Below are 19,602 nucleotides of genomic sequence, written 5' to 3'. Positions count from 1 at the left end.
TCAAGACCCGCTCACTTACAATTTAACAGCTAGTAGAAGAACAGGAATTCGAGAATCTTGACTTCTTATTTCTCCGAATAACAGCCGGAAGCACACGTACTCGCTCATGTGTCCAGGCCTTCTTAAAAGTGCCACGAACACGATGCCTTTGTATCGTTGGTATTATTATATTCCAGTCTATTTTTGGGAATGCAAAGAATCTCGAAAATTATTAATTTCTGGGATAGGACTGGTTCGGTCAGGTGACTCATTACCATGCATGCTACTTACGGTAAGGCGCGTTGGAGTCAGACATTTCGCTCTCCGTAACTCTTGACAATAGCAACGCACATAATGAGCTCGGGTGCGAGCATTGCGAATCGTGTAAATAGTCTGGACGATTGACGCAATTGATGACTCCTTAGATTTCTCCAGCGACCAAGAGCATTCAGCGCTGAGGATGGCGTCATGCACATGTGGGTTCAATCTTCATTAAGCGCCTATTAAGCAACTGATATGTTGCCGCTCTAATGTAGCTAATTTCGTCGTCTACGTCCCCGATATGCCTATATCTCAGCCCATACTCGTTGAAGCAGATGGAAATGGTTGGGTTCAAACACTGGCAGACATTATTTCTGACAGGTACAAGGAGAGAAGCTCCATAATGGGAAGGGAAATCCAACTTCTGAAGGTGAGCATGTTCATCTTATCAAGCAGTTGCCATATCGACGCCTATACACAGTGTGACACCATACCCATGATGCTGCCACCCGATGAGGAGGATGGATTCCTTCCACGAGCAGTGGAGTGGGTTCTCAAATTTCCTAAAATCAAACCCATGCCCAATGTCTCCCTTCTTTCGCAACATTTCCCTGGAGGACCGACAGGCCTCAGGGAATCGAAGATAGACATTATCATCATCTCTGATACTAGTATGCTTGCCATTGCTTATTTATCCTACTCCTAGCTGACTGTTTGAACAATATCAAGTTCTTGCATATCTATACTCGCTTAAGCATGGGCTTAAAGTCCCATCCGCAGGCCCTAATACTGATCGTTTTCCCTTAGTTGGTCTTCATGCAGGCTCAAAATTTTCAGAGCCGAAACAGCATCTTGAATCATTCCCAATTCCAGGCATGACAGAAGAAGGGTCTGATTTACATAAACGTCCTGACCTATATGGCTTCAGGATTGATTCGGATCCCGCTGTGCAGAAGTTCTATTGGTTTTGGTATGCACAGGACTACGAAAAGATGTTCAAGCAGAAGATCATCGCTCTCGCCATTAGCGAAGAGGGGCTTGGCGACGAGGAGAAGTGTTGTCTACCAAGCATACCTCAGACTAGCAATAAGTTGTATGTTCTGGACTTTTACTGGAAGCTGGTGCATGCACTCGAGGCGTTCCAGGATATGCATCCAGAGAAGGGAATCGTTCTTACTGGACAGCCAGGAACAGGTATATGCATGTTTCTCCCTGCTTTGTAAATCGGACTAATACCCATCTAGGGAAGACTGCCTTTCTCTGGTTCATGCTTATATGTTGCATAATGCGACATAGAAACGTGCTTTTCTATCACAATGACGTTTCACGATACTTTTTTGAAGGACGGGTCTATGTGGCGGTCCGCCAAAATCCAATATTGATTGAGCACCCAAATATCTTTACGTGGAGTCTGATCGATTCCGATCTACATGCAGCACCGCCACCTTCGTATCTTGTAAAGGGTAGTGTCAACTTATTCCCTGTACAAGCGTCTTCGCCGAATGAAGTTCGATACCGTTATTGGCTGAAGCAGCGTCAGGGGTATATCTGGGGTATGCCGTCTTGGACATTCGAGGAGTTGATGGAAGGGTGCGTCTATGTTTATGGGATTGACTAGTGCAATACTGACTACCAGTGCAGACTAAAAATCCAAGCTGGATACGGGGAATTTATTTATCGACTGAAGCAAGCAATTGAACATGAAAAAGACCAGGCCAGTAGGCGAGGCGAGCGTACCGATGATGTTCCCGACAGTGACCAAGATATGATGCAAGTTGACGATGAAGCAAATGGCCTTTCGCGTGTCCTTCCAAAAGCCTCAAGAGAAGCACTTCCGCCGGCTTACGCAGTAGTCCAGAAGAATATAAACGATAGGATGGGTGTCCATGTGGAGGAGACAGCGATTGTTAATGCTGTTCGGTTTGCAAGAGATAAGCTAGGTCGTTGGCACGACGAGGAAAGGATATTCGCACTTGCAGCAAAAGACGCAATTTACCAGTTTGGGAATGTGCTTCGCGACGTCACCGAAGCCGTCTACATTGGTGACCACAAATCCCTCTTCGAAAACATCCGACTCGCAATCAATTCAGGGAAATCAAACCTTGGACAGCTCACGAATGCGCTGTTGCAGATAGGAAAGGAAGAATCGATGACGAAGGAGAACGCCCCTTCCCATCAGCTCTTCATAATCGAACCAAGAGACTCCAATCCTTTGTCTGCCAAAAACGACGTCTTCGTTCCAATGTTCAAGTCCGATGTAATAAAAGATAAACTCGAAGCTGCCTGGGGACACTTGAAGATTGAGGAGGCAAAGAAATTCGTCAGCGTGTTCAGGTTGTTCCCCGAATCTTCTACTCTGGCAGGTTGGATCTTCCAGTCTCTCGCTTGTGAATTGATGTCTTCTGCCAATGTCCAACAGCATTTGGTTCGTATGCAAATGACTGAGGTGACGGATACATATGTAGTGTATAAAACTGGAGATCTGAAGACGGCACCACGCGAACCGTTTCCAAATCGCAAGAGGATACCCGCCACTGTCACCTTTCCAGATAACAATCTAATCTGGGTTGGGCAATATGTTATCGAGGACCTTCTCTGCATTCCAGCGTCTCCCAACCATCCGTTGTTTGACGCTTTCTTCGTAGACATTGATGTGGTGTCGAACACTGCTGTTGTAGCCACTATCTATGTCATTCAGACGACTACTTCCCAGAAACACGAGGGCTCTGCTGCAGGCTATAAATACATCAACACTATTATGGAGCATGTCAGGAGGCGAGCGGCAAGGGTTCTCGATGAGCGTCAAACTACATTGAAGGGGCGGATCCGCAAGATCGCATCCGGGAAAGATAAAAACGTTACGACTAAACTGAAATACCTTTATGTATCCCCAACGCCTGAGATACCACGCGTGTGGAAAATTCCCGCATCAGGCTGGACGGCTACTAGGCGAGGGGAAGTTTTCGCCCTACACATGGAAATCTCACCAGTAAGTTTATATTTTTATTATGAGACATCTTGTCCGTTACTAATGGCTACCAATAGAATCGTTTCATGGGGCTCTAATGATAGTGATCACACATACTCTCCCCTAAATCACCACTGTGCTATACCTTTGTTTCCTTAGTGTACCAATATCAGGAGTGCTCATTTGTTTCGTCAATTACCGCTATGTGCTTAATTTACACTTATCAACACGTGCTTTGGTGGTATTGATCAACGTACTTATTCATCAGAATTCACAGCATCTGTAAGTACACTACAGCATGGTTAGATGAATAGGTGTTGTGAAAACAATGACGCCCTCAAGCACGTAAGCTTTCCATTTCCGGTGTCAATATGCTAATGGCTAATATTTTCCCGCTGAATCGTCACCTTTTCCTCTGTCTCTACCACGATGCCTGCAGCCCGTATTGTGAAGAAATCGGCAAAACTGAAGGCGGCCGAGGAGACACAAGCTGCTCTCGAAGCCGAGAAAGCCATCAAGAGACGTCCTGGAGCCAGGAATTCGAGAATCTTGACTTCTCATTTCTCCTAATTTCTCCTAATAACAGCCGCAAGCACACGTACTTGCTCATGTGTCCAGGCCTTCTTAAAAGTGTCACGAACACAATGCTTTCGCACCATTGGTACTAATATATTCTGGGTCTATTTTGGGAATGTAAAGAATCTCGAAAGCAGCGCGCAATTCAATGGAAACGAAGCGAAACATAGAACCGAATACAAAATCTATACCAGTCTATCAAAGCATCTCGAACGGTCGTCAAAAGCGTAGGGTACTCTTTTCTATCTCCTCAAGCGTAATGTTGCTTCGTTGACACATTCCACGGAAGATGCCATTTTCCATCCTGTAGAGGTTCGCAGGAGTATCGAATTCCTAAATAGAAGCGAAAGCGTAAGGCCAGCGCCATAACAAGAATAGCTAAAACTCACAGCGACTTCGCCTGCATCCAGAACCAATATGCGGTCGTAAGAAAGGATAGTACGAAGCCGATCTGTGAAATGGTGAACGGTGGATACTAGAAGAAAGCAGGGGAAGACATACGAGCAATGCACAGCAGCGTCCTGTCGCGAAACTCCGTCTGGATCGTATATTGAATCTTACTGTCCGTCTCTAAGTCAACAGATGCGCTGGAATAAAAGGTCACTCTTCCCTCTTAGTGAGGCGATCGGTAATAAAATCACACTCACGTAGCTTCGTCTAGTACGACCACCTTAGAGTCCTTCACCAGGGCCCTCGCGAGACTGAGCAACGACCTTTCGCCCACACTTAAATTGGACCCCTCGCTCTCGATGAGCGTGTCGAGCGTGTACCGGTTCACTGGTGTTGCTGTACCCGAGACAAGCGTTGACACAGGGGGGCCTGCTTCTTCCTCCACAATACTGGTTGAGCCTCGTCCGTCATAGTCACCTTTCCTAATCTCCTGCGAAACCTTCGCTGTACCTGGTTCCTCGACGTTGCCTATCAGGTACGCTCGTCGCAGCGCATCCCATAGGCGTGCGTCGTCGTAGAGACCGAAGGGATCAAGGTTAGAACGGATTGTTCCGGAAAACAAGAGTGGCTAGAATGACTTTATGAGCCGGCCTGGAACACGAAAAGCATGCCGGACTTACGTCCTGAGGAATAATGGAAATCTTTGTCCGAAGATCTTTCAGGCCTATCTGTGAGATATCGATGCTGGAAGTGCCATGAGTTGTTATACAATTTCAACGGCCACTATTGCTCACCCGTCAATCGTAACCTTGCCAGAATTCAGCTCGACGATCCGGAAAAGGGATAACATAAGTGAACTTTTTCCGGCTCCGGTCCTGTTTAATATTAGCCAAATACACAAAAATACCACTTCCATTTGACTTACCGTCCTACAATGCCGATTTTTTCTCCACCTTTGACATGGAGAGAGATCCCCTTCAAAACGTTGGGAAGTCCTGGTCTGTAGCTCATTGTGACTTTATTGAACGTTATTTCACCACGCTGCGGCCAAGAAGGATCAGGCTTCTGATCCTCGATCTCGTGTGGCGGCTCTTGTACAATCAGGTCCCCTCGACTGTAGTGAACGACTACGGATTTGCGTTGATTATTTGTCTGATAGATTTGATTTTCTGAAGACTGACCTCGTTCAACAGAGTTCATGTAGTTCTATTCAACCACACCCGATTCAGTATCAGAATATACCGAACAAAATCTTACTCACCTCGACTTCGGCATATTGTCGAGTGACCGCACTACACATCTGACTTAACTGGGCTGAAGTGTCGTTAGTAGTCGCTCTTGAGGTAGGATACTTGAAGACGCACTAATGTAAGTTAGGACTAAGCCAACTTGAGCAGGGCTTATTCCTGACACACTGACGACTGCGAAGATGGCAACCTAGAGGATAGTTAACACGGGATCAAAATATTAATGTCGACGAAGGTTGCGCACAATGAAGACCATGAATCCACCCATGAAATCAAGTCGGATGGCCATCCACCTGTGATAAGTTAGTTATGTCTGCAAAGCGAAGGAATCAGAAGCTGTACCGTTGATTCGTGATAGTAAGGAACAACGCTCTATCCTCAAGGTCGACGTAGTATCGATTGTCCTTCAGGAAACGCTCTGTTTCTCCGTAACTCCTGATAGTCGGTAATCCAGTCAAGGATTCCGAGAAATGTGAGTATAGAAGTGATCTCAAGAGAGCATCTAAATCCAGTTGGTTACTCAGAAGTAACGATCCATACAGCCCACGCACCTAAACGCTTCATTTCTCTCGCGCTTGCACGGTAAAATGAGGCGAAGTAGCTATACCCGAAACCTATGAAGAAAACAACGATGACTGTCCCAAAATGTTATAAATAGCATCATTAAATGATTTTGCAGACTCACTGAAGTAATGTTCCAATATCGTGATGATGATGATAGCACCAAACATCATTCCTATAACGAGGGTGACTGCAAGTTGTGAGTTACACTAGTAGGCTCGTTATAAGGAAAACGGTACGTACACATCTTCATCGACACTATCCGAGAACTCGTTATTATTGTGGGAATGTGACGTTGAGAGAAAACACGTACGAGCTAGTTGATTATCAATGGCTATGATCTAACTTCAGCACGATTCCGCGTTTCCCCCACAAGAGACCATAGGACTCACTATCGATATCCTTCCCGAAGACGCTCAAAATGCGTCCGAGTGGCTAAAGCCGACGTTGAGGGCTGGTACACCGTTATTAAGAAGATAACGCACCGTGGTATCAAAAAATGACATGGGCGCGTAGAAGACATTGCGCAGTGAATCGTGGTGCAAATTTCTTGATGCGAAATCGGAAAGAACATCCATCGATGATCCCCTATTGTGTACAAGTTATTTCCGGAACGGTAGCGCTTACACAATCAGGACCTACAGGAAGAACGTAAACAGCGATTGTGCAATGCCCAACATCGCATATAGAAGTTGATAAAACGAAAATGGCCGGTTGAATGCACTAGTTTCGCACGGGTGAGATAAACAGGACGTCAGTTTGTTTTAACATGACCTACTTATTCTCCCACCACACCAGGGCGTAGGAATTCAGTACCGAACTAGTCTGCATGAGGACTATACATAATAGTATCAAAGGAAGGGTGATGTATCCTTTCCCAGCTTTGATGTATGTCATGTACACTGGGAAAATGCTGGTGAGCAACTCGCAACTTAAGAAGGCTCACAATACGTACCGTGCCAAGGAACAGCACCAGTCGTACGCTTCTCCTTCACCATAAGCCGGCCCTCGAGAGTGCCTTTCCCCGCCACTTTGCTAAGATCTAGTTTTGCCTTCAGCTTCTCTTTATTCACAGGTTCCATGCCTATTGTCTTAGTGCTTTTGGTAGGTGCATCCTCATCCGTCGCCTCGTCTTCTTCGCGTTCCTGCTCGCCACCGTACTCTCGGGCCAGACGTGCGAACTCGCCTCCTCTGGATAGCAAATCTCCGTATGTGCCGTGCTCGCCAATTTTTCCAGCTGACATCGTGTAAATGTAGTCACACTGCGAGAGGAAGTGAAGTGCATGGGTGACAAGAATAACTGTTTTACCGCGCGATCGTAACGCCCCGAGAATGGCATCTGTGAAAAGCGCTTTTCCGACATGTGCATCAACTAACCGCAAGTTAAGTAAATTTATCGGACAGACTAGGATTAAGAGTGGCATTACCGGCGGAAAGCGGATCATCCAGGATGACAACATCCGCATCGTAATACAGAGCTCGGGCAATGTTAACGCGTTGCTTTTGTCCACCACTCAGATTGATACCTTTCTCTCCGATCTACGCAGCGTTTAGTCGAAAATAGATAGGATAGATAACACAAACTACCTCTGTCAGATCGCCATCAGGAAGCACTTCCAGGTCTGGTAGAAGTGATGAACGCTCAATAACGTCCCAATATTTGTCAGGATCGAAGTCCTGGCCGAAAAGTATGTTTTCACGCTAACTTGATGTCAGCTATTGTGATGAGGGAGACAGGGCACAGTTTGCTTACCAGAGTCGCGTTCTGAATCCAAGCCGTTTGCGAACAATATCCAACTTGTCCGCCAAACTTGACGCTACCTTCAACTTTTCTCATCTCTCCGATGAGACCTTGGAGAAGGCTGGACTAAACTTCCGTTAGCAACAATCGAGCCAGAATTTTCAACAGCTACTACCTTTCCGCTCCCAACGGGCCCAACGATGGCGACAAGCTGGCCCCTCGGTACGACTAGGTTCACGTCGCGCACTCTGAACGGCACCGCGTCCGTCTTCTTTTCATCTTCGATTGCATTAAGCTTGTCTTTCAATTCTTTCTCTCGTTTATCTTTGTGTTTGTCCTTCCCGGTTCCAGATGTGCCAATTGACTCTTGTGGTGCACTCTCCTCCCACTCGAAGGTTGCATTATCCACTCTCAGCGCAACATCTAGGGATAGATCAATATCGAGAGCAATGGTATCGCGGAGCTCTGCGTGAAAGACCTTCTCCAGACGCGTCAGAGCACTCCGCGCATCAGCAATTGCAGATAACGCGCGAGGGAGGAACATGAGGGGTTGTCGAAGGAGTTGGAACAAAGAAAGGGATGAGAAGATAATGGCGACATCGAAGGATGAAGTAGTCTTTGTGTACGTGACGAATGCAAGTGTCGCTGCGAGAACCGGGAGAGAGAACGCCAAAGCGATACTATTAGAAAAAGGTCGTGAATTGTTCTAATAACAACAATAAACAAGCACCAAACTAACTTTGCAGCCCGAGAGACGTGGATCATTCGAATTTTATCCAGTTCCTTGGTACGTATATCAAAGATCCCTAGAAGAAGGCTTTAGGATGGATGATTATCGAATGGAATATCGTACTGACTCTTTAAGAACGGTGTCTCGTATGAGAAGTATTTTACGATACGCATCCCACCAAGGACTTCCAGGATGAGGTTTGCACGTCCATCCGTCCATTTATTCGCCTTCTCTCTACGCGTATGCTGGAACGTCATAAGACGCTCCTGTATAGGAACCATGACCACAAAGAGCGAAAATCCGGCAAGAGCGGAGGGGCCGAGCTATAGCAAGAAAAATTTAGTCCCGTGTCTTGCATTTATGTAACGGACTGAGCATGCCTGCACGAGTAGAATTATGAGACAAACGATGACCTGTATTGGTGCAGTCCATGCTGACAAAAAACAATCAGTTAGACAAGGTAACTCTTTAGTATGACAACCGAAACAAACCAGCATGCTTTGGAAACCGTCAGCTTTTTGTATTGTTCAAGATGAAATGAAAGAGTACTCACAAACCACTGGGAACAAGCATCAATACGGCTGACATCCGTGGAAATATGATTCACCAGCGCTGCGTTGTTCAGCTTGGTTCGAGCTTTCGGAGTGAGTGCGACACCGCGCCTATAAATTGAACTAATCAAGGCCGCCCTTGCGAGAACACCGGTTGACATTGAGCGCCAGAAGAACTAATAAACCATCAATCAATTAATGAAAATAACAACTTATGATGCCGCAAGGTCTAATAGACGAACTTGGTGTTGACAAATGCTAGAAGATATGGTGAGCAAAAACAGGCCGATTGCCATTGCCACTCCACGTCCGATTTGTGCGCCGGTATGTTTTCCCTCCTTAGTGAAATTGATGATTGTCTGAAGTCAAGCAGCACGTTACTCCCCCTACACGCCAGGACAATCTAAAGGGACATACCTTTACGAGGAGAGGACTCATAAGCTGTGAGGTATCGCCCACGACCTAAAATCAAGGCGAATATATTAAGTTATTTTCTCAGATAGCATTTCGCTGGGAGAGACCCGCCTTGAAGAGGCCACCAGCCCAGAAATGCCACCCGAACGTATCGTTAAGGGCCCACGCTAAGCTAGGTTCAGCAATACCAGATTTGTCACGCCACTCACGTTCCAGGCCATCACGTCTCTCAGCGTATGACTCGCCAGGTACGCTGGAACTTGGGAAACATGCTCGAATGCTCCAACCGACGCGTTTCACTACGTTTGCCTGGGCCTCACCATTTGCAAGGCGCCAATTCCAGTCGTCAGCAGCCTCCACACGCCGGGCCCAGGCCTCATCCAGCTTGGACGAAAGTACTCCCGATTCACGAGAGGGATCCATTTTCCAAAGGTCTGGAACCTGTAGCGACCTTTGGTAACCGAGTACCTGTGTTCCGCGATAAGTCAATCGTTCTCCATGAACGGAATAGAACAGACCATAAGTTCCGTGATCCAGGAGTATGTGAGCTTGGAGAGAATAGATGCATGGGCGATTGGTATTATCTGGGTCCAGCATATAGTAAGACTCCGTCCACAAATCATTCATAGGATAATTACCGGAGCGTCTTCTAAATTCTTTCGAGGGGGCGGAGGTGGATCTCGAGGGCGCCTTAAAGCAACGGTATAAGCAAGTCGAGTAGATGTAACAGATGCAAGGCAAAAGGGTTACCATAGTTGCCACCACTTTTGTCTGAAGACAGCGTTTTCGACTGTTCCAATGTCGAGCTGTTGTTGTAGTCGAAAGTCCTCGGCACGCGACTTATTTGCCGCTGAGTCGCCGACTGCTATTTTCTCCACATCTTTCAGTTTCTCATCTACCGTCATGGAGACTATAGGGCCTGCAGTGACGCAACACTAGACGGCGGACGAAAGGTGCGGAGCAAGGGTCCGAGCCTCGAGGGAGGACATTTCCACGCCGAGTGTGTGTTTTATAGGTCCGGAAGATAACGTTATTAAGCGCAGGTCCACGCATTTCCAGCATCGGCATTTGCTACTTTTAATATCGGTGATTCGTGCGGTCCAGGTTGTCTGATAACCTAAATTTACTGGAACTGAATTGTCGGATCGGGCCGTAAGGAGCATTGAATGACCAAGTTCTCAGGCCAATCTACTCGACGAAGCCATGAAACGCAGTCCGACTCGCGCATCCGGACAGAAGTCTTCTGCTCTACGTCTCAAAGACTCTACAGTATAAGATAAACCCTTGAAAGTCGGGAGCCAAGCTGTCGAGCATCGTAGGTAGGAAAAGCACAGAGAAATCCCAATTGTCGCCGGCAATTTAGACTCCGACCCCGAAAGTGTTTTAAATTTATTTTTTCCAGAGGCCGTGACTTTTCGCTGTCCAACCAGACATTTAGCTGAGGTCTTCTTCAAGTATCGTGACTTTAAATGAATCACCACCAAACATTGCGCTCGGAGGTGACTCGTCTGGAAATGGTGACTTGTATTAATTTACTTAAACTCCCAGATTCCGCGACTTTTGCTGTCCAACCAGACGAAGCGTTAGGCCCTTGCTTGCTATTTAATGAATCAAAATGCACCACCTCCACCGAGCACGCGCGCTCGACGCTGCGCTAGGACTGGCGATCTGCACGTTATTCCGGGAGTCCGCAAATGTTTCGAAACACGTTAGCTCACTTGTGATGACACCGTTGCCTACCGACAAAGCTGGTTCGGTTCGGAAGATATGAATAAAACGTGTACTGAGAAATTCGGGGCTTCTAAGGCGTTCGAACCGAACGTAAAGAGGAAGTTCTTTTATTCATTTCGCATTAGTGTATAAGCATGTCCCCATCAATCCCCATCAACTCCTGTGGCGGTCCGATCACTGCGCTGCAGCTATATCTAGTAAAGGTATTAGACTCCGTCTCGTCAGCCCCTGGCTTTGCTCGTCTTGACGATTTTAGTGAATCGGGCATCATTGACTCGGTGCGATCTCGTACATTTTCAATATAGACTGGGATCCGATCTCGGCGCCGTGGACTTTCCCGCGCTGAACAGTTCGTAGGCGGTGCGATTGTGTCGCTGCGGTGGGAGTCCGTCTCTTGGTTTTACGATCTCTCCGGAGACTTCTCGCTCCGACTTGCTCTTAGGTCTTTCTACGATGCTGCTTAGCACGAAGCTTCAAGTGCTTTAATGTCTCGTTACTCAAATGCATTGTCATTATTCACCACCTAATGACTTGTAATACTTTGCATCAACTTAAGCGCGAAGATAACACAGTCATTAGATAAATCGCACTTGCTATGAATCTCCGAGATTGATGCGGAGGATTGCTCATTGCTCTACGACATTCTCAGCTACTTTCTACTGCGCAACCGGTGGGAAGATCGATGTCCAGTTACTTCGCATACTGCTCTCCATTTCGCCCTCGTGCCAATAAGGCATTTACTTTCTGTGCAGAAGACCCTAAACTAAATCGATCCGTCAGCATTGCGTGATATCCCGCTTCACAGCCCTCCGCTACGGTAGAGTCGAGGCTCTGATTGATACTCAGCGCCTTCTGTTGTATATGCTTTGTGCAGACTACTTTCAATACGCCGCCAAGTCATAAGTCTTCTTGCGCTTGTATTATGCTCCGCGACTCTCGTTACGTTTCTCAAGAAAGAAATTTCCGACGAAATACTAGCATGGCACTTGCAAAGCAGTGCGGTAATACATCAAGCCCGAGAACGTCGTCGGGTATGGCGGCGTACATGGCTAGGGCTAGGAAATCAAGAATAGTACTTGCCTGCTGAGCGCCAATGTACAAAAGGCGGCTTTGTAGAACTTCAAGTACTCCAAAGACCTGTCTCAAAGGGACTCGAACGACAATTCACACTACCGCCAAATAACGATGGACAAAAAATGCAAAGAAGTCATTGACGCCATACTGGCTGTCATACACATCCCCGATAGCCTTACAAAGCTTGCCTGTTCGTTATGAACGTTGTGAGTACTAACACACTTTAGTCTTCCCGTTTATATGTTGACTGACAAAGCCATAAGGTCACTACGAATTGAATGTATCGAAGACAAGTGCCAGAGTCACATGCTCCTTTGCTTTTCGCTTCTGTCGAGAGCAACGCCTTTCTTTTCTTTATCCCAACTTAGTTTCCTCTCTTTTCTAATATTCTTTTCCGCCGGATTTGCGCAAGGCATTTCATACCTTTCTGTATAAATCTATATTTCAATCTTTCCCCATATCTACTTCTAACAAATGTCATACTTCAACTTACATGGACTCTTTTGGTAGTATCGTTCGCAACTCGTATTATTCTGTATTGATGTTTCTCCATATAAGGCAATTGAGAAAACCTGTGCAAACAATGTACACACATTGAGGACGCGTTTCGACGCGGCAGCTCTTCTTGCCGTTAGCGCTCACCACAGCATTCTTTACTACCTCTTTCACCAACTACTTTGCATGGATATGTGCTCAAATGCTGTATTCCGATGTTTTCGATGTCTGGAGCGAACGACGGATAGAGTTACGGGTGCAGCAGGCCCTCTGTTCGTTACATTAGCCATCTGCCTATTGTGCTTGGGCGTGTTTTGTTTCTGTGAGTATTATATATATTGTAATGTCGGTTTAATATCTGATGTAAAATTGGCATCGGTACGCACAGTTGAAGCTATTCAGCCAAGCATACGATGGCCGCTTCTCACGGTCCCAATCGACGCGCTCATTGCATTCAACCTTCTTGGGCAATATTACCTTGCATGTACCGTGAAACCTGGTTTTATTGATGACCCGCCTCGCACGGAAGGTGAAAGTTTCTTTTGGGCAAAACGAAGGAAATCGGGCGCGCCCAGGACAAATGGTTCAGCAGGGGTGCATTGGTCGGAAGACATGCAGCTGAATATGACACGTGCACATGTTTCGCGCTGTAAACGTTGCGGACAAATACGACCAGAAGTGAGCTCTATTACATACATTCTGCTCTTTGACTCACTTTGGTAAGCTGTGTCCTAGCGAGCACATCATTGTCGGATATGCAATCACTGCGTATTAAAATATGATCATCATTGCCCAGTGCGTTTCACGTCTTTGTCAACTGTACAATATCTGATCATCTTTGTTTTAGTGTAGGTGCTTTTCGAATTTCATAGTCTTGTATGTCTTACGAGAATTAGGGATAAATCAATGCGTTGGGTTATACAATGAAAGACACTTCGTGCTATTCATGTGAGCGGTCAGATAACTTTTCTCACATTACCTGCTGCTAACAAGGTACTGAATGAAGGGCATATCTTGTCCTGTCAACCTTTTGTTTCGCATTTCTCGGTTACGAGAAAATGTGGGAGGCCATGGGGTTCACATATGTTTGTTGCATCCGTTATTATCCACTTTCCTTACTCATCGGATTCTCCAGACTTGGACAAACTGGACACCGGAAATCATGTTCTCGCTGATTTACATATTGTCCCTCGTACTTTGCTTCGCTGTGGGAGTGATGCTATCATGGCATGTTTGGAGCATATGTAAGGGCGAGACGTCAGTAGAGTCGCACGACCATGACGTGTATCGCAAGACAGCCAAAGAACGGGGTCAGGTAAGTTAACTCGTGTACTTCGATCCTTCGTTGATCGTCTAACCGCACATCCTTAAAGGTTTTTGAGAACTCCTATGATTTAGGGTAAGTTCCTTGGTTCTTTCCTCACATCAGTACTTACTACCTTCATATGTAGGAAACTTAAGAACTTAGAACTCTTCTTCAACCTTGGATCAGACGGATAGTGCGTACAATTCTTGCTTTCAAGAAGTCCCATAACGATCGTTAACACTACTCTCAATCTCATCAGCCCATATCGATCATTACTCTTCCCGCTGCGGGTCATGCCATACACAGACGGTAGAACCTGGGCTCGACGACCAGGATACGTGACTCACAAAGGCATTCAACCCGGAGACGAGCTCACTGATGAGGACGACATTTTTGATTAGTCTCAAACAATAGATATATTCCTTCGTCATCTAATTGCATCTTTCATACATGTTTTGCATACTGGTGTCGTGTGCCATTCCAGGTGAGTGCTACATTCTCTGTACCTTCTCCCCATGTGTCTGTGATGAACTTTGCCGGGGCCATATGACACCTCCGAGTAGGCTTAAACGTATTCACGTTAGCTCCTCCGGGAGGTGGGCGATTAACGACCGGCTTTAACCAATGCATGTTTTGCATACCAACCTCTGATTTCTTCTACACCTTTATTCGTTTTGATTTTTGTCGAAATCCTGACAGAATCCAATGCTTACCGCATCCTCTCCAGATAATTTTCTGAATTTAACTCTGGACATTAAGAACTTCTGTGCAGTGCTAGTCTCACGGGCTTTAGAGTAGCGGATGTATATTCACTAACACATTAGCTTGCTATCCTCATGGGGGAGACTGTATGTTTAAGAAGTGCTGCGTATTTCTCCGTATCAACGACAAACTTCGTGACAGCCTTGCTTTGGGCGCTCTAATGTTTTCATATTAACTAGCTTTCAGATTCGAGGCTACAGCAATCAAGCGTTTTCAAGTTAGACGGACTCTCGAACCATCCCTTTTGTAACTCTGACAAGAGTTCTCTAATGCCTGTAGCATGTGAAGACTCCACTATTCTCAAGACCCAGCGTTCGATAACGGAAATCCAAGCCCTCAAGCTTGTATGTGAGGCGCCATGCACGACACACATAAACCACGATGAAGACAGATTGGAAGGACGAGAGGCCAGTGCAAGTCTTGTTATACGAACAACAGGGACTTGAATGGAAAACATACAGAAATTCTATGCATAATCTGCCTTTTCATGGTGACTTTCGACTTCGTAGCGATGGGCAAGTGTTGTAGCTCCATGTTTCGCAAGCACTTCTTCGGGATCGACTTGGTCTCCAAATACCTCTGCCATGTCTTCCAAAGATTTCCCTATCAATTTCCATTAGCATTGCCACTTGCCGGCAATAAATGCAATACGGAAATGAATAGGTATTCACCTTTCGTCTCCGGGAAAAACGCAAAAATAACAACAAAGCTAAACGCATTCAAGCACACGAAAAGGATATAGAACTTCGACGACGAATGCGCAAGTCCAATAGGGGAGACCTCCGAGAATAATACGTTGAATGCCCAATTACAGCACGTCGCCACAGCGGTACCAAGTGCGCGTGTACGAGTCGGGAAAACTTCTGACGCGAGGACCCAGCTAATTGGACCGAAGGAGAGGGAGAAGACGATGGAGGTGAGGAAGATCATTGCGATGCCTGCACGTTGGGCAGCGAGGTTTTGTGTCGCCCCTGGTGGGAAGGAAGATACGATCGCAGCGAGAATAGAGAATGTACAGACGAAAGTCGCTGCACCGAAGAGGAGTGGCCTTTTACGACCAATTCGGTCGAGGAATAAAGTAATGAAGCTGAGGAGAACGTTAATAAGGCGTTAGATGTGTGATCCTGTGAGGAAACGTACAAGAAGTTCGTTATAGGCCCAACAGCTCCGTAGATCCCCTGCACAAGCAAGGTCTTTCCTGGGCTGAGTCCAAGCGTTTCATACATGATAGGTCCATAATAGTTGATGACTATCGCATAGACGTGTGTCAGTGTAACAGCTTAATAAATCCACGGATCTGAGATCACATACCGTTTATCCCTGTGAACTGCCCAAAGATCTGAACTCCACATGCAGCGAGTGTACGCTTCACCATCGCTGGCGTCACCCACAAATCCCGTATATTCCGACTGCGCACCATCATCTCTGCCTTAATCGCATCGTGCATGACGGCAAACTCTTCATCCGCCCTTGCTTTCTCTTCTTCGTTATTAACACCGTAGAGCCTGTAGACGACGAGACGTGCTTCGTCATCACGATTCTTCTCAAGAAGCCAGCGCTGTATAGCAGAGAGAGGATCAGTGACAAGAGAGGAAATTTCAAAGAAAAGGTACAGACAGGGCTGTATGGCAAGAAGTTCACTCCGACGAGGAGTAGGAAGGCCGGGATGAGCTAGATAATTTCCTATATTAGAGAAGACTAACGCATATAGCGAGGTGAGTTACCTGCAAAGATAACGGCAGCCTCCAAGAGGTATTTGAGTCGATAAACTGAGAACCATATCCAACCTGGAAAGACTCGAATCAGACAAAATGTAAAATTCCATAACTTTCATCCTGACTCACCCAATTAGCAACAACGAATCCAATGCCAATCATCTGTTGTGCAAGACCAACAATGAATCCACGAATTTTCGGAGGCGCTATTTCGGTCTAAAGATCCATAGGATCAGAGTTCCAACATCCACGAACGAAAGACGAACATTGTAAAGTGGAACTGTCATCGACAAGCAACCAATAGCGACACCTGCAACAATACGTCCAATAAGCAGCGTCGCGACATTATTTGCACCACCCTGCATCGCGCATCCCCAAAGAGCCCAAATACAACCTATCTACGAATATGCCTTAGTTTTTGCACATTTGCGCAAATCAAGATATTAATATACCTGAATCGTCCGTTTCCTCCCGAACCGATCGTTCCACCAACCCGAAGCTGCAGCACCAAAGAAGCATCCACCTAGTTCCACCATCAGTCAGTATTTCCCTCTAATGCGTAAGGCGAAGTATACCAGTGAAAGTAGATACAACTGCGCCAATCATCGGACTAGCCGGGTTGTGGAAGAAATTCTTGAAATGGCTCATCGTGATGACCGAGGCAATGATTCCGCTGTCATAGCTATTCCATCGCAACATTGTAAGAACAGTAGTCAGTCCACGGATAACACTCGGATGTCGTACCCAAAGAGAAATGACCCTTCAACCAGAGTTAGTAAGTATCTGAACATGAAGACCATTTGACAGGTTTTGAGAACTCACCAATGGCTATGAAAGATGCAGCAAAAACGTTGAATACAAGACCCATCTTCCTAGTCTGCGCTCGTAGAGCTTGAACTTCCCCGATCCTTGAAAAACGTATCGTTGAGCACCCGGTTCACTACATCTAAGTCCACTTTATATCTCCCGGCGCTCTCGCTCGTGTGTGTCCGAAGCCCGAATCGAGCCCCGGATCAAGCACGGTGAATCTTTACTACATTCTTTCTTTGATGCAGTGACCGTTTCTACACGCAGAGCACCCGAGTCGAGAAATCCGGGCGAAATTTGAATTGCGTCGAGTAGGTCAGCAGGCTAACTCAATAATCGTACGACGAAACGAAGACGAGAAGCGGGCCGGGAAGTGCTTATGTAACCTCGAATCGAGCTGCACAGACTGGACGAAGCGAGGAAAAGCATTCATACAAGTTTGCAAGCTATTATACACAAACAAGTAGCTTTTAGCACATCACGAAACTTCTGCTTCGACACACCGCGAATTTCGAAGCGTTCGAAAAAGACTACAACTTTGTAGCTTATGCCGAGCTTCGACGCCGGATTCGAAATCTCCACGTTACGCATTTACGGCTGCTCCGCGCCGGGCGGGTATGCGGGGAAATAATCCGGAATGAGTTTCCTGGTGAGCGCAAATGTAAAATTTCGATGCTTAACGTAATTGTTCGAAATTTGCCAGGAAAAGACACTGCTCACTCGTAGACGTCCTTGTCCTCATCACTGAACACTGTGAATACGACACGCTCGAGCTGCATCTTTCCTTAACATCAAATTCAACGTAGGGTATGAAGGTGACTACGAACATTTTTACCGCTATCAGTGTCGAGAAAGCGACGCGTCTCTTCAAGTGCGATTTTAGTTGCATCTTCAATCGGATAGCCGTAAATACCCGTTGATATCGACGGGAATGCCTGAATGTCCCATGATCAGTAACAAAGATACTCGCAGAGACGTAAAAGAAACATACGATGCTCTTCAGTGCATTTTCAACTGCTAGTGAAAGACTCCGCCTATAGCATGGAGCCAACTGAACTGCCTTCGTTTCAGCTTTACTCATTGCGTAAACAGGCCCAACTGTATGAATGACGTGTTTTCTGCACCATCGGATTTACGAAAACTCAGCATCCCGTCTCTGGGTCCCATTAAAAGGAAAACAGAAAAAAGTCGCGTACGCAGGAAGGTTATAGCCCTTTGTTATCTTTGCGTCGCCAGTATCACAACCACCTAATAATCTACCTTTAAATACGCCACGTACTAAGCTGAGGCCACTAAATCCTGTAAAAGAATAACAGCGGCGTACATTCTTCCAGAAGTTGACGTCCCGCTGCACGATGAATTGCGCCATCAACTTCTCGAACACAGGAACATCCACCAAAAACAATCAGTCCACGTCACACGTTATACAACTCCAGAAACAGTTTGCTCTCACCTCCACCTCCACCCAACAAACTTTTATTTGCTGCATTCACAATGACATCTACTTCAAGCGTTGTAATGTCTCCCTGTCTTTAGTAGCCACAGTACAGTAAGACGTGTACGCAAAATAACGATTATACAGCATGATAGTTTCGATCAGTCCCCAAATATATTTCTAGTAACAAGGTTTGTACTGACATGAGTGAAATTCGATCGAGATACGTCTCCACAACGGGGAACCTTAGGTTTGCATTTGAGGTTGTTTTCGGCACGATTGACCCGCTGGCGTAGAGTTGGCGGAGCGTCGGAATACCTGCTAGTGTAAGGAATCTGCTCATTGAGGTTGCTTCCCATGCACTGAGCTTGAAGCGATGAGGATAGAGGATGACATTGCAGCACAGTAGAAGAAGGTTCAATGATCAATCGGAAGCAGACGATGGACTTGGATGACGTCATCTAATGATGCTGTAATTGACGCAGGTGTTTGCATACTGCTATGTACTAGGGATCCGCAGCGTTGCGTATTATACGCATACGCACCGGATCGTATGTAGTCTAGAAGTCCCAAATATACGCACGTATTTCTATTTGCGTATCCATATTTTAAAGTGAAAAATTTGCTGTATACGCCGTACGGCTTATTATACGGCTTATACGCTAATTTCAAAATCTAATTTGGGTTTGTAATATTTGCTATATTTCTAGTATATTTTTTATTGTTCTACACCACTTATATAGCTAATCTAACCTATTATAAGTTATATTATTCCTGTGGAATTTATTTTCAGTTGTATACAATGCTATAGAGTACATCCTCACATGGGGCATTTCACAATTTCTTGCCTTAAGAAATA

General features: G+C 46.0%; 6 protein-coding genes across 6 annotated transcripts; 3 read left to right on the top strand and 3 right to left on the bottom strand.

Annotated features, from left to right (window-relative positions):
• Positions 1 to 333: 333 nt before the first annotated feature.
• FOMMEDRAFT_152496 (uncharacterized protein) lies at positions 334 to 3,306 on the top strand (the record flags this gene model as incomplete). Its single annotated transcript, XM_007263340.1, has 8 exons — positions 334 to 343; positions 405 to 455; positions 516 to 670; positions 722 to 911; positions 970 to 1,434; positions 1,485 to 1,830; positions 1,882 to 3,229; positions 3,286 to 3,306. 8 exons carry the CDS (start codon positions 334 to 336, stop codon positions 3,304 to 3,306), a joined length of 2,586 nt encoding a protein of 861 aa, XP_007263402.1.
• A 576-nt stretch (positions 3,307 to 3,882) lies between these two features.
• Positions 3,883 to 10,654, bottom strand: FOMMEDRAFT_165735 (ABC protein). Its single transcript, XM_007263339.1, has 36 exons — positions 10,169 to 10,654; positions 10,057 to 10,108; positions 9,937 to 10,002; positions 9,530 to 9,886; positions 9,422 to 9,466; positions 9,247 to 9,363; positions 9,007 to 9,180; positions 8,945 to 8,951; positions 8,834 to 8,886; positions 8,581 to 8,776; positions 8,463 to 8,529; positions 7,899 to 8,403; positions 7,736 to 7,849; positions 7,570 to 7,683; positions 7,410 to 7,521; positions 6,938 to 7,354; positions 6,761 to 6,884; positions 6,625 to 6,705; positions 6,468 to 6,570; positions 6,375 to 6,417; positions 6,296 to 6,316; positions 6,226 to 6,240; positions 6,107 to 6,172; positions 5,973 to 6,056; positions 5,764 to 5,923; positions 5,666 to 5,714; positions 5,539 to 5,611; positions 5,436 to 5,488; positions 5,356 to 5,380; positions 5,100 to 5,301; positions 4,969 to 5,049; positions 4,855 to 4,918; positions 4,432 to 4,802; positions 4,286 to 4,371; positions 4,174 to 4,235; positions 3,883 to 4,117 (listed from the first exon to the last, which is right to left on the bottom strand). The coding sequence occupies exons 1-36, from the start codon at positions 10,321 to 10,323 to the stop codon at positions 4,004 to 4,006; spliced, it is 4,428 nt and encodes a 1,475-aa protein (XP_007263401.1). The 5' UTR covers positions 10,324 to 10,654; the 3' UTR covers positions 3,883 to 4,003.
• Positions 10,655 to 11,033: 379 nt separating this feature from the next.
• On the top strand, positions 11,034 to 11,613 carry FOMMEDRAFT_152493 (uncharacterized protein; the record flags this gene model as incomplete). Its single annotated transcript, XM_007263338.1, has 3 exons — positions 11,034 to 11,174; positions 11,275 to 11,427; positions 11,500 to 11,613. 3 exons carry the CDS (start codon positions 11,034 to 11,036, stop codon positions 11,611 to 11,613), a joined length of 408 nt encoding a protein of 135 aa, XP_007263400.1.
• Positions 11,614 to 12,910: 1,297 nt separating this feature from the next.
• Positions 12,911 to 14,425, top strand: FOMMEDRAFT_76314 (zf-DHHC-domain-containing protein; the record flags this gene model as incomplete). The annotated part of the gene is made up of 8 exons (XM_007263337.1): positions 12,911 to 13,040; positions 13,107 to 13,396; positions 13,454 to 13,517; positions 13,609 to 13,666; positions 13,725 to 13,803; positions 13,854 to 14,037; positions 14,148 to 14,217; positions 14,284 to 14,425. 8 exons carry the CDS (start codon positions 12,911 to 12,913, stop codon positions 14,423 to 14,425), a joined length of 1,017 nt encoding a protein of 338 aa, XP_007263399.1.
• Positions 14,426 to 15,185: 760 nt separating this feature from the next.
• Positions 15,186 to 17,478, bottom strand: FOMMEDRAFT_17609 (sugar transporter). The gene is made up of 12 exons (XM_007263336.1): positions 17,324 to 17,478; positions 17,246 to 17,261; positions 17,077 to 17,183; positions 16,954 to 17,024; positions 16,768 to 16,899; positions 16,631 to 16,717; positions 16,511 to 16,573; positions 16,404 to 16,457; positions 16,098 to 16,344; positions 15,927 to 16,035; positions 15,458 to 15,873; positions 15,186 to 15,389 (listed from the first exon to the last, which is right to left on the bottom strand). The coding sequence occupies exons 1-12, from the start codon at positions 17,367 to 17,369 to the stop codon at positions 15,253 to 15,255; spliced, it is 1,485 nt and encodes a 494-aa protein (XP_007263398.1). The 5' UTR covers positions 17,370 to 17,478; the 3' UTR covers positions 15,186 to 15,252.
• Positions 17,479 to 17,869: 391 nt separating this feature from the next.
• FOMMEDRAFT_17607 (A1pp-domain-containing protein) lies at positions 17,870 to 19,137 on the bottom strand. Its single transcript, XM_007263335.1, has 7 exons — positions 18,947 to 19,137; positions 18,762 to 18,838; positions 18,633 to 18,680; positions 18,505 to 18,568; positions 18,300 to 18,426; positions 18,136 to 18,243; positions 17,870 to 18,081 (listed from the first exon to the last, which is right to left on the bottom strand). Exons 1-7 carry the CDS (start codon positions 19,084 to 19,086, stop codon positions 18,025 to 18,027), a joined length of 621 nt encoding a protein of 206 aa, XP_007263397.1. The 5' UTR covers positions 19,087 to 19,137; the 3' UTR covers positions 17,870 to 18,024.
• Between the last annotated feature and the right edge of the window lie 465 nt (positions 19,138 to 19,602).

This window comes from Fomitiporia mediterranea (assembly GCF_000271605.1).
Source record: "Fomitiporia mediterranea MF3/22 unplaced genomic scaffold FOMMEscaffold_2, whole genome shotgun sequence".
Taxonomy (NCBI): Eukaryota; Fungi; Basidiomycota; class Agaricomycetes; order Hymenochaetales; family Hymenochaetaceae; genus Fomitiporia; species Fomitiporia mediterranea.
This window is presented reverse-complemented; position numbering and strand designations above follow the sequence as displayed.

Bases quoted from the DNA above. Each gene is read 5' to 3' on its own strand.
- FOMMEDRAFT_165735 (XM_007263339.1), bottom strand. From the start codon at position 10,323: ATGACGGTAGATGAGAAACTGAAAGATGTGGAGAAAATAGCAGTCGGC. The intron at 6,418-6,467 runs GTGCGTTATCTT...CGTCGGCTTTAG, and splicing joins TGTCATTTTTTGATACCACG to CCACTCGGACGCATTTTGAG. The intron at 5,381-5,435 runs GTGAGTAAGATT...GTGGTTGAATAG, and splicing joins GACAATATGCCGAAGTCGAG to AACTACATGAACTCTGTTGA.
- FOMMEDRAFT_17609 (XM_007263336.1), bottom strand. From the start codon at position 17,369: ATGGGTCTTGTATTCAACGTTTTTGCTGCATCTTTCATAGCCATTG. The intron at 16,574-16,630 runs GTGAGTCAGGAT...GAGTCTTTCCAG, and splicing joins GATTCGTTGTTGCTAATTGG to GTTGGATATGGTTCTCAGTT. The intron at 16,036-16,097 runs GTATGTGATCTC...TCTATGCGATAG, and splicing joins GCAGTTCACAGGGATAAACG to TCATCAACTATTATGGACCT.
- FOMMEDRAFT_17607 (XM_007263335.1), bottom strand. From the start codon at position 19,086: ATGAGCAGATTCCTTACACTAGCAGGTATTCCGACGCTCCGCCAACTC. The intron at 18,569-18,632 runs GTACGCCGCTGT...GCGTATTTAAAG, and splicing joins ACGTCAACTTCTGGAAGAAT to GTAGATTATTAGGTGGTTGT. The intron at 18,082-18,135 runs GTTCGTAGTCAC...GGAAAGATGCAG, and splicing joins ACACTGATAGCGGTAAAAAT to CTCGAGCGTGTCGTATTCAC.